The sequence below is a fragment of the Gallinula chloropus genome (assembly GCF_964237585.1).
Source record: "Gallinula chloropus genome assembly, chromosome: 1".
Taxonomy (NCBI): domain Eukaryota; kingdom Metazoa; phylum Chordata; class Aves; order Gruiformes; family Rallidae; genus Gallinula; species Gallinula chloropus.
This window is the reverse complement of record NC_140085.1, coordinates 109,737,306-109,757,673: the sequence shown is the minus strand read 5'-3', so window position 1 is coordinate 109,757,673 and position 20,368 is coordinate 109,737,306. Positions and strand designations below refer to the sequence as shown.

Here is a 20,368-nt window from a genome sequence, read left to right as displayed (position 1 = left end):
TTTCTAGCAGCTCAGTATCCAGATTTTCCTCTTGCCTTTACATAACATTATGTATGTAACAGAAATTGTTTTGTACCTGTATCTAGCATTTTGTACACACTGCATTTCATTTATGTCATTGGGAATGTCATTAGGATAATAACTAACTAGGCAATAAAAAACTTTCTTCTCCCTCTGTTTAGCCCCCCCCATGCTGCTGCACAAGTCAAGGATGTTAATTATCTTTTACAAAAGGTAAAAATCATTCTACTGAGCATTAAAAATCTAAATTGGCTTAAATTAGCATCCTTTCTGTATATTAACTCTTACATAGTAGTGAATTTATTTTAGCTTGACAAAATATATGTGCATTAGAATTTTAGGGAAGAGCTGCACTGAAAGGTAGACCTATGTATAATGGATATAAAGCACCGTGTGGTGTACAGCACTTCACCTCCTGCACACAGCTTTGTTCCTGTCAAGGTGAGAGGAAGCTCAGAGAGATTGCTGTATCAGGAATGGGCTATAGCTGTACAAAGAAAGATCTACTGAAGTTAAGTGCAAGAAATAAGAGAAAGCATGTATGGTGGGTAAGTATTAATAATAAACAATGTCCATTATGCCTTCCATGCCTGTGGAGTATGGCATAACAGAATGAAAGCCTACTTCCCAACTCCTTAAATGTGGATTGAATTTGATTCTGTTAGAAAAATGAATCTTTGATAAAATTACTACTAGTTGAACTCACTGAAGCAATTTACTTCCCTTCAGTCTCAGTGGATTACAGAGAGTATCCGACATGGTCTTTCTAATTTTGGTTTTAATTGTAGGTGGTAAAATCTATGATGGCTGTTTAACAATGCTAGGGATTAACTTAACTCAATTCACTTTTGCCATGTTCGAACTTCTAACAGCCTATCTGGGATTTTGCATATTCCTATTTTCATTCTTACGCAGCAACCTTAGCACAGATGGTTCATCTTTATAATACTGTAATTGAACGTGTGCTATCTCAGATGTTTTGGCAGCTCTGGATGGTCTGAGGAGGTTGGCTGGCAAAAGAAGTCAAGCTGGTACAATATTGTGATGAAAAGGAAGCAATTATGATGTTTATTTCTGAAATATTTTATAGCAAGTGGTGAATCTGTCTTAATTCATGTTCAAGTGCAGATTTTTCTCACTGAATAAATATAACTGTTCAGAAAAAAACCCACCAAAAACAAACAATCCATATCTATCTGTATCTAACAATGTGAAAACCTTTGCTTTGAGAAAATGCTGTCTCTTCATGCGATGACAGGGTACATTGTAGTGGAACATGGAAATACAGGAGAGAAACTGTGCCTAGAGGCAATGTGTAAGTGGTCTACATTCATCCCCCATTGGATGCAATAAAAACTTAAATGATACTGTTATTAACTTTAATCTTAACCAAAATAACGAATGAAATCCAGATACATGTATATCTTCATTTACAAGCTGAAATTTCTTTTAAAGGGAATTATCTTTCCTCTCAGTTTTAAATGCACATGATGTGATGATGGCTTGTGTTCTAGTGGCAAAAAGGTAGTAAAGAGAAGAGACTGTAGCTGTCATTGCAAGCTCCTGTTATATTCTAAAATATTCTGGATTAGCACATGCTAGGACACATCCATGAGACCAACAATCTCTTGTTAACAGATAGACTCCAGGTAAGAGGCAAATAAGCAGTGATCCATTTGGTCATAAAGAAGATACAGGACAGAAATTAATTTTAACGTGTGTTGAAACTAATTTCTAGAGAGTATTTTGTATTACTAAGTGTACTGTGTTTTGGGGTTGGTTTTTTTCACCCTTTGCTACAAGGATGCATTAACTTCCATTATTATCTTAATTGCTAACTTAACAGTTTCAGCTACTGCAACACTCTCAGGGTATTGGAAGAAACTCAGAGTCCATTTTTTTTCTAGAAAAAATATCACTGCCTGATTTGTACTCACTTGAAGTGATATGAATGAGAGTTAACAAGAGAAAGTGTACAAATAATCAAAGGTCCACAAAGAACTAATTCTTGAAATAGGGACCAGTTATTTTACTGTAGTAAAGAAATTTTTAAGACACATGTATTACATGGCCATTCTGTAAGCAAATCTAGCAGGAGTCAAGTAAACAGAAATCAACTTCAAAAAAAATCAACCCTGTTCCAATAGATGTTTGTTCCATTAGAAATAGCAAGTCAAATTAAATAATTTCACCCTTTTATTATGGCTTCCTACAACCACAGCAGCAGCCCACTGTGTACTAGAAGCTTAATTCATATTATTAGAGAAATTCAAAATAGCACTCAGCTAGCTCGCACAGTCACTATTGACTAACTACCATACAGCACAGTTCCACCCAGCCAAAATTAGTTGCTCAAAGAGGGGGTGTGTGACTCTTCACCTACCTTATCACACAAAGGCACCGTGCCTACACCCTGATACAACCTGTATATATACACTTATGTTACTCCTAAACTGCTTCTGTACAGATTCAAATTGAGTAAACATTTACAAGGCCTGGCAGCCCACCAGTGTGTCCTCTTCCTGTGTACTCAATCTACCTGAGGCAGCAATTGCTTAGGAAAACCCAAACTAGAGCCAAAATCTAATGACGCATACAGCCTTGCCCAGCACGCTGCTACGACCTGCCTGCTTCCTCAGCTAAATGACTGATGGGGAATGTACAGTGTTGAATGCAGCTTGTCTGCCTGACACTTAATTTTGAAGCTGAAGCCACAGATCACAAGAGTTGTAAGAACTGGAAGTCACACAATGGTGTTGTCAAGAATAAATGGATCCACAAACAGTCCAAGGCCCCAAGAAAGGGACTGGGCACAGAGAGAGAATAAGAAGAAAGAATTGGCAGCATGCATTTTGTGTTTGTCTTTTATTTTATCGTTCAAGTTTGACAGAGAAACACTTTCTTACTGGAATAAATACCTAATTACATAAATGGAGCTTAATACATCTCTAAGGCTACTCTAAAAAAAAAAAATCCATAAAAAGATACGATGCAGGGAATATAATTTATCTGAACTCTGCAAAAATTCCACCTCAGGCAGGTCTTTGCAGCACACCTAGTTGGTAAACATAGTGAGACAGAGCCTGAAAGGAAGGAAATTAATTGTTTGAAAAGAAAAAACTCATAATAAACAAAACTCAGTGACAATTTTGTGTCCAATAATACAAAAATAGGCCCACACTATGCAGGTCAGAATCCCAAGGGAGTATTTCAAAAAACAAACAAACCAAAAATGAAACAAGCGAAAACCCCCCAAAACCCAAAGAACTCCAAAAAGAACAACTTGGTTTAGTACAATTCCTCGATTGTACTTTTCAATGTACAGCCTTTTAATTGAGGCTGAAGAATAGAACAGGTGTGAACACTGAGTTTACTGTCCTCTGATTTATTTAAAAGAGATTTCAGAAAAGCAGCACACTACAAGTTTGAAACAGCTACCATCACTGTGCACACTCAGGAAGACCACAACCAGTTAAACCGGGAAACATGGCCACCCTCTGAAAGCCTCCTGTTCCCACTCAAGATTAGGAATGGGGATGCCAAGATATATCCAGAAAGTTATGAAGAATTAAGATAAACTTCCCCTAATCACTAATTGTGGTTATCAGTGAAAGTGTCAGATCAGGAAGCCTACACATTTTCCAAAACGAGTAATTTACTCAGACATCTGTCCACATCCTTAATACAGCAGCACAAGAAGTTAAGCTCTCCCACAATATCCATCTGGTATTTCTTTTCTGCTGTTCAGCATGATAGATCTCTGTATCACTTGTTTTTCACTATTAACCTCCGCTCCCTATTTTCTGACAGTAAATTGCTTTCTTTTGTTTTCACTTAAACTTCTACTACCTTTTATTTTTATTTCTCTCACTCATCTCCTAATACATCTTTTCCCTAACTCTATTGTCCTAAAATCTTTATGCCAAGGCCCTCACTCTTCCCACTCCTCTTCAGCATAAAATGTGATTAAAAAGTATTAAAGCCATAATTCTTGCCCCAGTACATATTTGCTTCTGACTTATTGTCAGCTTTCCCTGCTACTCCCTCCTCTGCTTTCTTTTTTTTGGACTCTTAACTTTTTGTGACTGTAATTTTGTTTCTGCAGCACCCCAGCCTGCTCGCTTTCACACGCTCCAGCCATAGAAGCTGCAGTATCTAAAACCCAAGCCAGCTGTTCAACAAGGAAAAAGCTGGCCTGTTACAGTCCCTGTAGGTTAACGCCTGTTCTTAGAAACAGGAAAGAAAATTGTAGCACCACCTAAATGTATTTACCTCTGGGAAAGAGAGACAAAAAGAGGCTGGGGGAGTGGGGATTGTTCAGCCTAGAGAAGAGAAGGCTGTGGGGGGACTTCATTGCAGCCTTCCAGTCCCTGAAGGGAGCATACAAACAGGAGGGGAATCAACTTTTTAAAAGAGTAGACAAAGGCAGGTCAAGGGGGAGTGGATTGAAGCTGAAGGAGGGAAAGTTTAGGTTAGATACTAGGGGGAAGTGCTTTACAGAGAGAGTGGTAAGGTGCTGGAATGGGCTGCCCAGAAAGGTGGTGGATGCCCCATCCCTGGAGGTGTTCAAGGCCACGTTGGACGTGGCCCTGGGCAACCTTTTGTAGATCCAGGCCTGGAGGTTGGTGTCCCTGCCTGTGTCAGGGGGGTTGGAGCTCTGTGATCATTGGGGTGCCTTCCAACCCAGACTATTCTATGATTCTGTGAAAGAAGTTGCAAGCACTGGCTGTGTGCAAAATGGCCACAGCTCACCTTTGAGGTTATACTGCTTCCTGCAAGATTGCCTACTAAGAAAAAGTAGTAAAAACTTTGAAGAGGTTAATTCTGCAGTTACAGACAGTTAAGGACGTTGTCAAGATCTTTAGGTAAATAGGTAGTGCGTGCTACAGTATCTGTTACGTTACTTAAGTATTTCTATGGAAATTTGGGTTATACATTGCAGGGAAGAAATTCTCTCTGCTTTCTGAGCAGTAAGCCCATTCACAGTTACCCATTTAACACGCCAGTAACTGGCCGCACTTCAGAGCAGTGTGTCTCACAGACAGCATAATCTGCTGAGATGTCATAGGGTTTTGAAGCGAAGAACAGACATCCAGTTTTTCACAATTTGATAAAGATTTCAGAATTCTTTGGCGCAAAGTTAACAATATCGTGATTATTGATAATTAGTCTGCTTTGTCAAGCTTGCCAGTGGAATGCCATATGGACAACGCCTCCTCTGCCCAGGATTTGGCTATTGCCCTTATGCTCAAGCAGCAGTAACAACTCAAGCACCAAACCTGTGATCAGTAGTACTATTTGTATTGCAAGAACCGAACACTCTCATACATTCAAACACATGCGTACTAACGTTGCATTAAGCAGCAGCAAGAGGATTGCTCTGCCACAAGACCAAACAAAACCTACTTTTAATCTAAGGTTTAAATCTTACAAACAGTTTATGCTTGTTCTTTTATTTATTGCAAGTGGTCTCGCTGAAATCAGTAAGATAAATGGGTCCATAAATCCTTAGCACAAAACGGACAAGGTGAGGAAAAGAAACATTACTCTCTCCCGGCAATTGATTTGCTCAATCCAAGCAACTGGCACCCAAAATGGAAATTGGATCCCCTGACCCCTAATCCTGTGCTTGAGTATTTCTCTATGTCAGTCTTCTACTCCCCCACTTAAGACAAATTACGAACTACAAGAAACTTATCTCCCAAGGATCTCATCCAATATACAACAAAATCAATCTGCAAAGAAGACAATTAGGCTACATATAGCACTGTACTTTTCTCTGCTGAGAAACATGCTTAACCTGAATTGTCTGAGTGATCAAATTCTTATTGCTTTAACACTTTGGTAATGAACACTTACCCAATTTCCATCTTCAAAACATTTATTCCCCCCCCCCGCAAACTCCTGTCTGAGAATATATAAACTTATTTGTCTTTGAATTTTCCCTCAGACTCTCCAAGCCCTTGGCAGCCCTGACTGTCTCTGCCTGAACCATGGATGTCCTCTCAACCCTGCCCATGACCCCCTTTCAGACTCACGGGACCTATCCCAGCAGCAGGTGTTCCCATCCCAGCTGTACCCACAGACCAGGCTGATCCTGGCTTTCCATCTTTTCAATCACCCTCATTGGCTCGCTGTTGCTGGCACTGCCCCAGCTGACTGCTGTCTGCCCTGCTCCTGGTCTGGGTGTAGTGGGATAGACTCTAGTGCCAAGCTCTGCCAGACCCCAACAGGGGTCCCCCAGTGCTCCAGTCTCAAGGAGCTGCAATGGCAGCTTGACACTGGCCATCTTTCAATGGCATCAGAGAAATCAAATACTAACTTTTAGTTGCTTTTGGGGTTTGTGTTTGTTTATTTAGTAGAGTTAGCAGTGATCAGTATTCAACAGAGTAGCTTCAATTACCCTTATGCCTCTTCATCTTGTTCTCACTCTCATCCCGCAGATAGAGAGTGGTATCTTCAGAAATCCTGGATGCTGGAATCAAACCCGCTGAAAATAATCAAGCACTTCTCTTGGTCACATGTGCAGCATGCTCAGGTCCCCATCCTTTAGCATAAGAAAACCACCTTCTGATGGCCATAGGGTGTTTCACAGTTTATGTTGCCTTGGTGAGGCATATTAGTGGTAGTGTACATGGCAATGATACTACGGCAGTGTATCATATCACCGGATTATACAAGTGGTATTTATTTGTTCTCCTTCGTTTACAGAAGCAAAAATAGTATTTTACAGACTAAATGCCTTCTAATTTGTCAAAAGATACTACTTTCTACTGAATATATCCTGTACAGAGAGAAGAACAAAACACTGCAGATGGGCACGTCACAAATACCAAGAAGGGCAGAACCATTATTGCAATTCTATTGTTAACACCTGTGTCCCATTAGAGGATGCTGTTATTATAAAATTTGTCTATAATGAAAAGCATTGCATAGGAAACCTGTAATACACATCAAGACTTTTGTTCTGCCCTACTTATCACACGGCAGTTTGAATTTCATTGCAAGTGCCCTTTCAATGAAACTATGTCCACTATGTCCAATGAGTCACTGCATTCTCCAAGTTCTTTTATTTTTAAATGCATCTGTAACTTAGAAATACATCTGAAAGAAATTATTTAAAACATCATGTTTATTTTTTATTGCTTTGGGAAGTGTCATAGCAGTGCATAGTGTCTTCCTGTTTTCTGTGATTAAAGATGATTTAGCCCTTTGGATACAAGTAAACTATTAGTTTTTCCCCTGTTCCGTGATATAAGTGCCAAACTAAAATTAATTCATCATGTTGTGGACTAAGACAATGAAACTCCTTTTTTAATTTGAAAATAGTAACATATAACCTGTCCCTCAGTAGTTTAGTCCTAAAAGATGGCATTTGCTAGTAGAAAAAGCTCTTCTTTTTAATTTGAAACTTCTTTGCTCATCTTATCATCAGATTACCTGGGTGAGTTCTAGAGATTCATGGCCTGACCTGATCACCCTGCTGCCCGACTTGGTTCATTCTGCTGCTCCAGCAACAGTGTTGGCAGTGCTTTATATGGCTACCCACTATGGATGTGCTCCATTGTTTTGTGTAATCCAATCAGAAGATAATTTCATCTGTTCACTAGGTGAAGGATTTTTACAGAATTTTAAGTATGATGGTAAGATAAATTTAGACTTACAAGCTTTTAAAAGCGTTTTAATAAATCACCAGTGAAGTTTTAACCACATGAGCTTACAAATATACTTTGTTTATCAGGATCTGCTAGAGCTCAAATAAGAAAGTGAGTTAAGTGTGACACTTTTTCCTTTTTTTTTTTTTTTTTTTTGGTGCAGTGTTATCTGTGTCTAGTTTAGCAATGGCATGGGGTAAATAAATTGTCCTTATCAAGGTACCTGGAGATACTTCTAAATGTTTTTTCTTTTATTTTTAGTAATGTGTCTGAAACACATCAGCACCTGATACATATACACACACACACATATATACACACAAACATATATGTATACACACATGTACACATACATATACCAGCAAGGCTGATTTTTAAAAAGTTGAGTCTGTTCCTTATGATGTCTTATATTTTTTTTGCATTATCACTGACTTGCTATTTACTGCTCATCTGTAAATTAAAGGAGGACCCATCTGAACTGATCTACTCTCAAGGTACCCAAACTAAGCTTATGCAGCCAAAGCCTGTCTCATTGCTGACTGTGCCCGACCTGTTACGACCAGCTCCCGGTGGTGCTAACACAGTTACAGGCATTTTGGAAGGCTCGAGGTTTGGCAAAACAAGCCAGCTTCTGCTGACAGTATCTTTTGCTGGCATATACTAAATACTTTTAAAATAGTGCACCTGTATTCTTTGGAAAAAGATATTATCTTTCAACACTAACGTTTAAAGGGCTGATCATAATGGGCCTCAAGCTCAGCTGGAGACTCGGGGTGCTACAATAGTAGTTTTTAACAGCAATTTTGTATTTTGACAGGAAAGAGAATAATAAATTGCACGTCTGCTTGAGCATTATTCAGGACTTCTATAACGGGGGGAAAATAATTGATATGTTTCTCTCTGGCAGCAAGACTCCTAATGAATCAGACATACTTGACAAAAAGACACTTAGCAAAAATAAATGTAACTACAACACTTCATTAAAGTAAAAGTATCTTTACTATTAATATACAAATGGTGAAGAGTGACAAATAATTGATATACTTTAAGCCATACTTTCAATGTCTTTCATAAATACAAAACCAGCATCTGCGATATTACTTCTTTTTACAGTATAGAGATATATATATATACACAGCATTTCATAGGGACATAAGATTTCGAAACAATAAACAAACTAGCTCCAGTGGTAGCTAACTTATCAATATATAATTCAGGTGGTATATATCGCAAGTGGGCTGTTGACGACATGTGGAATAACAAAACCAATATATGGTATGCTTTAGCTTATACTGTACACAGCTTACAAACACATACCGAGTGCTCGTTGTAGCAGGAAAGCAATTACTTTTATAAAACCTTGTCTAAGTAGTTCAGAATTCTTAGTGAGAACTCTACACCATGGGCAACAAAATTATCTTCTGGGGGGGCGGAGAGGGGGCCAAGGGGTGTGTGTCTGACTGCTTTATACATTTGTCACTGATCTTTACAGACACTGAGGGTTTCACTTGCCCCTACCCTGCATTTTGGGTTTAAAAATGTTGCCTATTTACATGGCAGAGTTGAAGGATACAGCAGGGTCAATGTTCCCCCTCCTCCGGTTTTCACTGCCCACAGTACCCTGCCTTTTGACAATGCCCTCCAGCAGCCTCTCCTGTTCCATTAGTTCCCTGTTTCCCTTGTCACTGCTAGTGAGAGGCGCTCCCAGATTCTGAGCCCTAAATATGGCTCACTCTTTGGCACCTGCTTTCCCTGGTAGTGGCTTTCCTGAACTCTGTCGGCACTGCATCTGGTCATCTTGCCCGCTTCCAATCTCACCTGTGACCTACAAGGCGCCAATATAAATTTGGCAATAAACACTTATTTCATTTCTCTGGGCTAAAAATGGCCAATATTCAAGTTTGAAAGTCAAACATCATGAGGCTCACAATGCCTGTTAATAGGAAAGATAGACTGGTAAACTGTGATTTCTCAGAACCTGACCCAAAGCCAAATTTGTAATAGGAAGGCTTCTTTTTGGCTCAGGTTCAAACAAAATTATGTGAGAACACATTTATATGCGCAGTGGAAATACTGAAGATCACTTAAAACTTAGTGAGTGGTTTCCCCCCCACCACTACAGAACTGTTGAAAGTGGATTGGGTACTCCAAGAAATTATATGGAAAAATCTGAAAAAGGGGGTGGAACCTTTTTTAAAAAAGATTTACTTAGCCATGGCAGGTTTCCATTGATCATCACTAATATCTGAACCTAAACAAAGGGATTCAAGAGGAAACGATACTTCTTGGAAGGTTTTTTATCTTCACCTAAAGAAGTACTGCAATCGCAATGAATTATTTAGAGGGATGTTTTATTCCTTTTATTCCTGGGAACATAGTAACGTATGGAATAAAACTGCGGTCAGATATTTTTATCAATGTTTCCTGATCAGTACAAACTCCTGATAGGAAAACCTCCCCTGTGCAAAATGTTAGCAGGAGCCTGGCAGGACACTGAAGTTCCACTTACACCTAGGAGTCTGAGTCACAAAAGCGACTTGATCAGACGAGGACATGCAGAGCCTCGCTGAGATGGATGGGTGGAATTCAGGCCCCACTGAAGTCCATCTGTGTCTTAAACCTCAGTGAGACCTGGATTCCACTGTGGCCTCTCTTGCACAGCTCTGAGGACCCTTCCATAGATCAAATAGTGAGAGGGTCTTGAGCCTTTTCAGCAAATGGTCTTTTTGGAGGCCCTTTAATCAGGAGTGAATGTCACCTAACAGACACAACAATTACTTTACAAAGATATTACTCCCTATGACAGCTTACAAAGAGATGGTGAGGCCACAAATGACTGCAAAACAAATATTCACTGCAGTTTTACTCCAGAGGTAAAATGGTGGGAAGATGCTCCACATCATCTTTCAGATTTGAGAAAAAATTTCCATGTCTTAAGCCTAAACAGAACTAATGAGACTTTCTATCTGACTCTTCAACTTGATAAATTGGTCAAAACACCCCTACACCCCCCCCCCCATTATGCTGCATCTACTCGAATCTTTTCAGCAGTAATTCACTCACTATGACCCTCACTAGAATTGTGATCTCAACAGATTTTTGCAAATTTTGTATTTAAAATGTTTACATGACTTGAGAATATGATCCCCGGTTTACTTGAGATGAGTATTTGAGGATATCTGAGCAGAAAAGTATGTTATGGTAAAGCTTTCAAATATTTTAAACAGGCTTTGTAGACAAATTATTGAAGATTTTTCTTTTAATAAAGCAGAGTGGCATGCTATCAAAAGGCACAAATACATTTCCATTATCCAGTCTAGGAAACAGAAAAATGGCATGATTATTATACTACAGTTTGATGACTGGCACTTAAATAAATAATCGAAGTAATTACCATCATAAAAAGAAAGCCACTTTTCTGGATGAACATCAATGCAGAGGCTGAAGACAGCAGGTGGAATTTACTGTACCGTGAACTGTTGTCAAACAGCCTTTGTAGATGACTGTCACCGCGTAACTATGTTGTATATATCTATGAAGAGATAGAAAGTAGGCCCAATCCTGCAAGCTCTCCTATGAAAGGACATCCGTCCTCCTGCTCATGTCGACCCCACTGATGTCAGTGGGGTGCCACATGAGGGGTGGGTTCAGCCACACAAAATTTCTTGCAAGACTGAGGCCTAAATAAATTAATCTTTGTCACATTAGGCATTAGCATCACCAGAATAGTAAATATTTCTGCAACCACAAAGAAACCTTAGAGGTTGGGAAAAAAACAAAGAAACAAACAAAATGAGAAAAAAAACCCTGTCCATAGTACATTTGCATACTAAATGGTAAAACATTGATTAAAACTCGTGTTACTATTGTGGTAAATCAGAATGCATGTCTACAAAATAAAAAATCAACCAAAAAAACCAGAAGCTCTAAGTAATTTTACTTAATTTTACTCCTTATTTTCTGTTGAAGAGAGATTGTCACTGCCACATTCCATATTGTCAATAATTTCAATGGCTCCCTCCCACCCTCGTCCCTGGAGTATGTTAGTGTAACAATTCAGATTACTTTTACAAATAGTTATATTCTGTCAACTCTTCTGACATTTCATACTAACACTTAAAATTACTTTTAGACAGTAAAAGTGACATTTATACAGATACCTGTTTTTTTTTTCTTTTTCATTTTAGTCTAGAATAGGAAAAGAAAATAAAGAAATGATGTTATTCCAGTTCTACACATATCTTACAAATTACTACGTGCTGTCCCTCACTTGGAAATATTTCCAAATATCAATGTTTTTGAGCATTCTTTCATAGTTATACTTTGTCTTTCTTCTGCACAGTATAGAGTCAAAGCACATGGGATAACCTATTAATCCACACACCAAAGAGTATGCTTGGAACAGTCCATTCGTAATTTAGAACTGCTTAATTCTCAGCCCTCACAGAGACTAACTGGCAAGAGACTTCAACAGCAGGAAGAAAAATACTTTTGGAAATAGCTTTTGATTTGTAATCCAATATAGTGTGAAATGCTTTTGCTTCCAATACTGAAATACTTTTGCAGTGTATTTTACTTGAAAAGAGCAGCACACACTTATTAATAATAAATTAAATACTCTAATCCCTTCACGTTGTAATTAGAGGCCATATTAGGTTAAAAAAAAAGGCAAAAATGAAAACAGAAAACCCAATATCTAACTGTTAGGTCATGAAGGCTTTTCTGTAACTCTCAATAAGATATGCACTAAAATCTGAAATGCATCTACAGTTGAGCCTAGACACTGTTAGCTCTGCCCACGTTGTACAGGAACCTTGCTGTGCAAACGCTCATTGCCTAGTGAAGCTTGGCCTGTGTGAATATGTGTGGCACCACCTAACTCGGTGATGTCAGGTAGAAGAGGAAAAGATGTCTCCTAGCTTCATCCTTATCCTAGTAAAAAATTTAGCATGAGATGATGTGGGGTGCAGATGTTCAAGCCACACCAACCACATTAGTTTCAACCACCTGAATCTTCAAGGTCCCTTCCTTGCATTTATGCATATACAGAGAACGGCCAGTTGCAAATACGTATTTTATAGAAATAATATATATCCACATATATAAATGAGACAACTGGTTCTCTCAATCATAGGTTAGAGGGCAGTCCTGCTCACTGTGTACTTGCTCAGGAAGAAACAGGACAGAAATTAAGTAGACAAGCAGCTACTCGGCAGTTTTGCCTGTTCAGTACGTGGGAGCAACAGCAAGAGGTCATATGTGGTCAAAGGTCAATGTGTTCACCATTCCTTCACCCAGAAGTAGTGCCTTAGTATTTAAAGGGACTTCTTTACAGCAGTTTTAAACTATTCTCTTTCATGACTTTCATCCCACATTGCCATCTCCTCTTACCAACTCTTTTCACCTTGGTTTTGTGGGAACTTGGCCTCTTACCCTAGCCACACCAGCGGTACGCATCGGTCCTCAATGACTTCATTCTAAGTATTTATCAAAGTGAGGAAAAGTTGTAAAAAAACCCATAAAATTACTCGGTTTTGAGAAATAGGAAAGATCTAGGAATTAAAGCTACCCTCTTCAGCTTTTTCAAATGCACTAAAACTTGGGTTAACAAGAAGGTTAACTTGCCATTTTCCTCAAATTTCACTGTCAGCTTTACTGAACAAGCCAACTACTTTGCCATAACTACAAAATATCAGCCAAAGGTTGATGCCATTGTGTGGGAAATCAGGAAGTGTAAGGACTTCAACCATGAGCAAAATTAAAATAAAGTGGGGAGAGGATGTAATTTGCTGAGTAGCACTACACTTAAACCTCAGGTATGACTTAGATGTGGAAAATCCACAAGGTACTAAAAAATTTGCTCCTGACAAGTAGAACTTTTTCAATTGGCTTTTCTATATGGTTTATCTGCTTTGTCCAAAGCAAAGCATTGAAGAGTAGGTTTGGATGCACTATGCTGGAATGAAAACAAAATATATATGCACTAGTTAGTGGCACCATTGAATCCATGATAATAAATACAAATTAATTTTTCATCAAATAAATCAGCCCAATTCAAGAGTGGTGCATGTTAACCAGAATAATTATAAAGATTATCTTGAGGAATGCTCAACAGGGAAAAGGAAAAAAAAAAGTCTTAATACAAGATTATATTGATTAATAATTTAAAACTGTTCCTGTTTACCCAAAGTCCTGCTTTCCATCTGTTCTTATGGGTTTTTTTCCTTAAAGACAAAGGGTATGAAATCATAAAGGAACTCGTGATACTTTATTATGGCCAACTTTTAAAATTTCATGTACTAATTTGTGGAGAAAATGTATCTACTACAGTAAAATGAAATTTTATCCTTTGATTAAATGATTAGAACTAAAAGAAGAATGAACTTTCTTTTCGCTTTAGTTCACACACAACCACTGAAATACTAACACAGAGAACCTGAAGCACTGAAAATCCTGGGGCCTTTCAGAGTCACACGCATGTAGTTAGGATGAGGCCAACATGCTACTACAAAATACCTGTCCAATTTTATTTAAATCTATACCTCGTGGTTATCAACCTTCTATTATACTGGAGAACCCAGGTGGAGCTGCAGGAGGAGCTGGCTCTATGTTTAAGACCGTCTCCTTGTTTGCTTCCAGTGGTAAGCACGGTTGGAAGGTTCCCAGCACTACGGCCTTAAACGTCATACGGAGACTGGTTTTCTTTTCTTTTTTTTTTAAAAATTGAAACAAATATAGTAGTATATGACACTTTATGTATGTAGCTTGCACTTTAAGATCTGTAGAGACCTGATGTGTTGTCTGTCTGTGGTTAGGGGTGCTCTGTAACTATTCTTCTAAATAGACATACTTTGTCATATAATAAATTACAGTTCTTATTCTGCAGATTTTTCAAATTTATACCATGGGACTTGGTGTCAGCAAAACTACATACTAAAACCATTAACAAAAAAATAGAAAGAAACTGTAGACAGAAACTGTTTCATCATATGTACACATGTACTAACTATTCCAAGCTTAAGTTTCCCAAGAAATTAAGGTCAGCTGCAAAGTTTTGGTCACAGGGTTACTTCAATCCAAATGCATTATCCAGACAGCTGTAGTTTATCTCATTATGCTTTGCTATCGTCTTCTTTTGACTGGATGATGTCATTAGCAACTTTGATTTCTATGGTTTCTGGATTTAAAGCTTCTTTTCCATTTTCTTCCTTTAGTGGCAGCTTCCTATGAAAAAAAAAAAAAAGAGGAATCATGGTAACACATAATCTGGAAATGAAGTCTACAACATATGTCTATAATTTATACTGCCCACAGTGGTTCTACAAAAAAAAAGACTATTCAAAAAAGTGTGCCATTATTCTATTATGAGCACTGAGGGTCTTTCCTTTTAAAGAAATCCGTATTCACTCTTTCCATTTCTATAAAAGCAGAAATATGGCACATGCTAAGAACATTGCTGGGGACCCAAATGCAGTTTTTTCAATAAGACAAAAGAAAGAGAATTCCAAATAACCTGACCCAAGACAGCACCAAGATCTGTATTCCCAAGTAAGTTCCCAAGAAACACTTATAGTCAAGCCTTTTGCTGAATCTAGATTATACAGTGCTTTTTGAGTCTATTGGTAAATGTAAATTCAGTTGTACACAAAAGATAGCTATCACTGAAGGTTATGTCATGAGATAGGTAAAGAACTTAAAGCACAAGGAGGTAACGGAAGTTATTTTATTATTCTACAATGTACTTTTGATAGATCACACAATCTAGCTGCATAAATTAATGAATTCAAAATTAATTTAAACCTCTTTTTAAGACTAACTCAATGAAAACTGAAGAAGTGACACAACAAGAAGATGGCTACTTACATTCATCCTTGTGATAAAAAACCCTCTTCTTATCTGAATGCAACAAGAACTTCAGAGGATATTTCAATTTCATAAAGAGTCTAAATATTTCTTTGCGTTTTATAAACCATAATTCCAATGCCAAAACTATCCCCACCCTTACTGTACAGCAACACCCCCCGCCCATTTAATTCAAAAAGGTCTTGAAAATCATTACTTCCCTATTGCCAGTAGGTAGCTGTTCAAAAATCTATCTGTCAAAAAATATGTATAGTTTACTCAGATGTTCCTGTAATACTGTCTCCTGGGCATAATAGCTCTTAATTGTGATTCCAGTTTGGGTTTGTTTTCTGATCTTTAACTAGGGAATAGTATGCATATGCCTTTTTTATTGATAATAACTGTTAAATGTTTCAGTAAACTTCCACTGTGATTGCTTTGATCTCCCAAAGAGCAATATACTGTTAAAACCTGTCTGAGGAATCCCTTAGGAATGAGGTATAGTAACAATGTTTAATAGCAACAAATAAAACAAAGCAATACCCAAATTCCCAGTCTTGTGAAATTTAGGCTCTTTTAAATGAACTAAGAATTAATGGTGTTGAAATTTATATTGGTTTTGGAGAAGTAGATTATGAGCACGTTACAAATAATTTAAAATTATTTGAAGCAGGAAGATTTGATAGAGTGCTGTTGAAGAATAGTATATATTACTGAAATCCATGTCCATGTCAACATTGAGGTAAAAATGGCTTTGTTTTAATACAAGCAAGAAAAAATAAAGAACTACAAACATACAAAGTTTGGTAATTTCTCCCCATGAAAAAATCCACCCACCATTCTTTGACATTCTCGTCTTTAAAAATGTGTGGGGTTTTTTGGGCTATGATATGAAGTTATCGGTTCAGTTATCATTAAATATTGTCTTTTCTGATTATGGAATTTTCCTCTCAGTTATTTCAAATATTAATTCATATTTAATCTCTATTAAGATAGTAAATAATTTTCCTCTTTTACTTAACTTTTAATTAAGTTTAAATGTTTTAATTTCACCAATTTTTCTACACCTCATTTTTCTTTAATTACACCTATTTGAAATAATTATTTTTTTTTTAGCTAGGCAGACTAATCCTTTAAAATCTTAAAGCATTGTATAATAAACTCTTTTGGGGAAAAAATAAGACTTGAGAATTCTAAAAGATTCTTTTCCTTTAATCAGATACTGTCTGTTATCAATCATTAATAATATTGACTTTTTCTAGCACTGCATGTGGTCCAACTGTCTGCTGATATTACGCATCCAAAACTTTAATGAGAGTATGTACTTTCCTATTTTATAGGAAAATGGCTCCTACTTATCTTTATACTGGAATTCACCTAGATTCATTAATACTAAGGAAAATTCAACCAATACTGGAAACAATAGTGTCAGACTAGGAATATAATTATAGTATCACATTGCATGTGGTACTTTAATCATATTGCAGAAATATAATATGAAATGCACAGCTTAAATTGATTTCCTGCCAGCATTATTAAAACTTGTTGACTTCCAGGTAAATGTGCTTTTGAAGGCATGGACTTCAAACCTGGCTTTGACAAGAATCATCTGAGTTATGGTAAAATGTAGAGCGCTGATTAATATCCTGAGCAATATAATGAAAATATTATTGTAAGAGGAAGCAATTTATTATTTCCAACAAATGTTTAAATTGCATTTAAAGTTCTGAGTATAATTTGGCATTATTCAAAATAATTCACCTAATTATTCAAGATATTTAAACTTAAGGCTTATTTTGTATCCCTTTAGGACAGCCATAATTAGTCAGATGAAACCCACCTTGCATGAATGTCCTTGAAACTCTTTCTTCCTGCAAGCTAAGCTCTTCCCTGCAAGGAAAGAAGGTCATCCTTGTCCTGCCCAGCGTGTGCCTTTCTGGCTGATTGCATGTATTGCTGACAATGTGTTTTTGTGTTATTCCTACTGAGAGACATGCTTCTACCCCACTGAGTCCTTCTTTCCTTTAGAGGCATCTCACCCGTACTTTATATTGGTTCTCTGCTTCATCTGTTACGACTTGTGTTTGAGCAGAAGGTCCTTCCATGTTCCCCTAGTATCAGTGTCCCTTCAGATATCCCGATTGCATGATGCTCTATTCATCTTTGGTTTCCTAAGTGACCCTGTCCAGAGTCCTTAGCTCATCTCCATCCATGTGTACCTTGGACTGCTGCCTTTTGACATTGCTTTTGGGGGAAGAAATTACTAAGGAGGAAACTGTCATCATTATTAATATCTCTTTGCAGTTCTATATTCCCAAGGACATAAAACCCAAAAAAACCCTTATCAGTTGTTGCTATGATTTAGTTATATTTTTTTTCATGCCACCAGTGACAGATTCTTTCTTTCCCCCCAAGTTAATAAACATTTTTTGATCTTAACTTTCTCATATTTCACTTTTGTCAGCTGTTCTAATGTCTGGGACAAGCAGGAAAAACTGAATATAGTCTTTCCTTGTATTTTGTCCCTTGTTAGATGCATCTCATTTCTATTTGCAAAATGCAATGCTACAGACAGTCTTGAAGCATCAAAAAATGTGACCCTGGCGCCATACCCACCAACACAGGCAAGGCCCATTGGATTTGTACAATGTTTACAACTACACTTACCTGACTTCTTAGATAATTGTGGGTTTTCTAGAATGCTCCTCAGTATAAACTCTAATATGAAGAGCAAACATATTACTCATTCAACATATGTCGTAATTATTTAATCAACACAAGTTTGAAGTCTTCAGGTACAGGTTCTTTAAAGAAGCCCACAACTTAATGTATAGTGACTTAACACACACACACACACACCATCCACACCTCTATTTACTGCAAAAGCCAATGACAGTAATTAACATAGGCTTTTAAATTTTTTTTATTAAAGGTTCTGGCCGTTGTAGGTCTGGGTAATGGTAATGAAGGTGATTTTGTGGTATTTTCAGAAAAAGACTTTTAGAAGAACGTCCTCCCCTTTAAAAAAACCCCAACTGTGATTCCATTTAATGATCAACAGATGAGTTTTGATATTTACTAGAGAAGTGTCTTCATTGCCCTGACAGCTTTAAGATCGCATGAGGTAGGACACATTCACAATACATGAAAAGATTTGGTGTGAAACCAATGAAACTTCAAAATGTCTTCAATAATTTTAAATCAACTTTTAAGGCTCAGAAATGAAACTCTTGAGCAATCAGTTCATGTCCTTTAACACCACTACCTTGACTGCCAGTAGAAGGAATGATACTGTCAACACCTTTGTTGAAATAGTTTATGTTCAAACTAAACTTTCAGAAGCATATCAGAAGCTCTCACTGCGATAGTGCACATACCAAGATACCAGCTATCTTGTGCCCTATTGCAAATGTCAGCTTGTTCTCCACATGTCTTGAAAAGTGCTACCAGACCCTCTACTCAGTTTAATCTGTACCCGTGGCTTCAGTGGCAAAACGGAGATGTCCTGACCCCAGGGCCTGGGATCCCAGTGCTCAATGCTGGTCTCCATTACTCAGGAGGCAGCCAGAGCCTGCAGGCCCAAGGGGGGACCACCGTGGCTTCTGCGCTGCAAACAGCTTGCAGGGATGGGTAGGAAGGGATGAGGGAGCAAAGTGGCTGCCTTTCAGCACTGTTAGTCCAGTTACACCATATAGATTTCAATACTGAGCTAAGTTCTAAGGTGAGTAAATGCAGGAAGGGACCATCCTGTGAGGATCTGGGTTTCTGGAGCATCGTATCATTGTGTCTCACATACAGGGTGTGTGTGTGGATGTGTGTGTGAACCAATCTGAGGCCACTTCTGGGAATCAGATTATTTCAACAGAATGGTTAACAACTACTGGGTGGGCCCTGGGTACTGAACTACAAAATTCTTATCCTTTGCTTAGTCACCGCTGCAGGGTCAGAAGGCTGGGGGATGAAGGTGACTGTGTATGCTGGGGCTGAGAGACAAGTGGGCAGGCTGTGACCTGTCTCTGCTCACTATGGTCACCTGTTAGGTCTGGAGGTTCACTGGGATCATTGCAGCATGCTTCAGAGCTGCCTGAGAGCCAGAGACTTCACTTTCCGGCCCTTGAATGCAGTGGGCAGAGATGGGGTGGCAGCAAGATGAAGGTCCATGTCTCACTGGCACCAGAGCCAGACATGGACTGCTGATAGGACTGGAGCTGATACAGGGGCTCCTGGACCCTGGTCAGGGGGGTGGGTGGGCCAAAGAGGGCAGAAAAGGACTGCTGGTGCCCCTCAGCCCTGACACAAGGTCTGTTCTCAACAAAAGCACAGGAGGAGCTCCTTGGGAGTCAGAGCAGCAGGGAGGGCCAGGAAATTTCCCTGGATACTGCTAACTGCCAAACAAGTGGTGGTGTAAAGACATGTTGTGGGATTGCTGCTATCATGGTGTTGCCATCCAAGGGCTGGATAACACCCAGATGCTGTTGTTTTCTGGGTCACAGAGAGACCAGAAAAGTATCTAGTATAAACCTCAGCTGTTGTATGTGGGGCACCACGATTTAGATCCGTTATCATAAAATATGTAGAACATCCCACTTGTACACTGCACTGCCACAGCACACCATGCTGGTGATGCTGTGTATCTCCCTCCCGGGGCACAGGAAGCTCCGTCTGTCCTTGTAGCCAGGAGGAGCCTGTGGGAAATCTCTGGGAAATGTCAGACTACTTACTCTGGCTCTGTGAGGGGAGTGGTCTCATTTGGCTCATTTACCGGACTCCCGTCTTCATGATTGGTAATTCTTTCATCCTCTGTTCTCATTTCCACTATTGGCTCTTTTGATCCATCTTTCCTAAAAATG

The 20,368-nt window shown here is 38.5% G+C and overlaps 1 protein-coding gene across 3 annotated transcripts in view; it reads right to left on the bottom strand.

Annotated features, from left to right (window-relative positions):
- Positions 1–14,788: 14,788 nt before the first annotated feature.
- Positions 14,789–20,368, bottom strand: part of NCAM2 (neural cell adhesion molecule 2) — a gene marked incomplete at both ends in the record, with an annotated part of 294,502 nt that continues 288,922 nt past the window's right edge. For 2 of the 3 annotated variants that reach the window (XM_084264856.1, XM_084264857.1), the window contains 2 exons: positions 14,789–14,900; positions 20,240–20,359. In XM_084264856.1, coding sequence (XP_084120982.1) covers positions 14,789–14,900; positions 20,240–20,359 — 232 coding nt within the window. Of the gene's footprint in view, positions 14,943–20,239; positions 20,360–20,368 lie in introns of all 3 variants that reach the window. The other variant, XM_084264855.1, reaches the window with a different exon arrangement.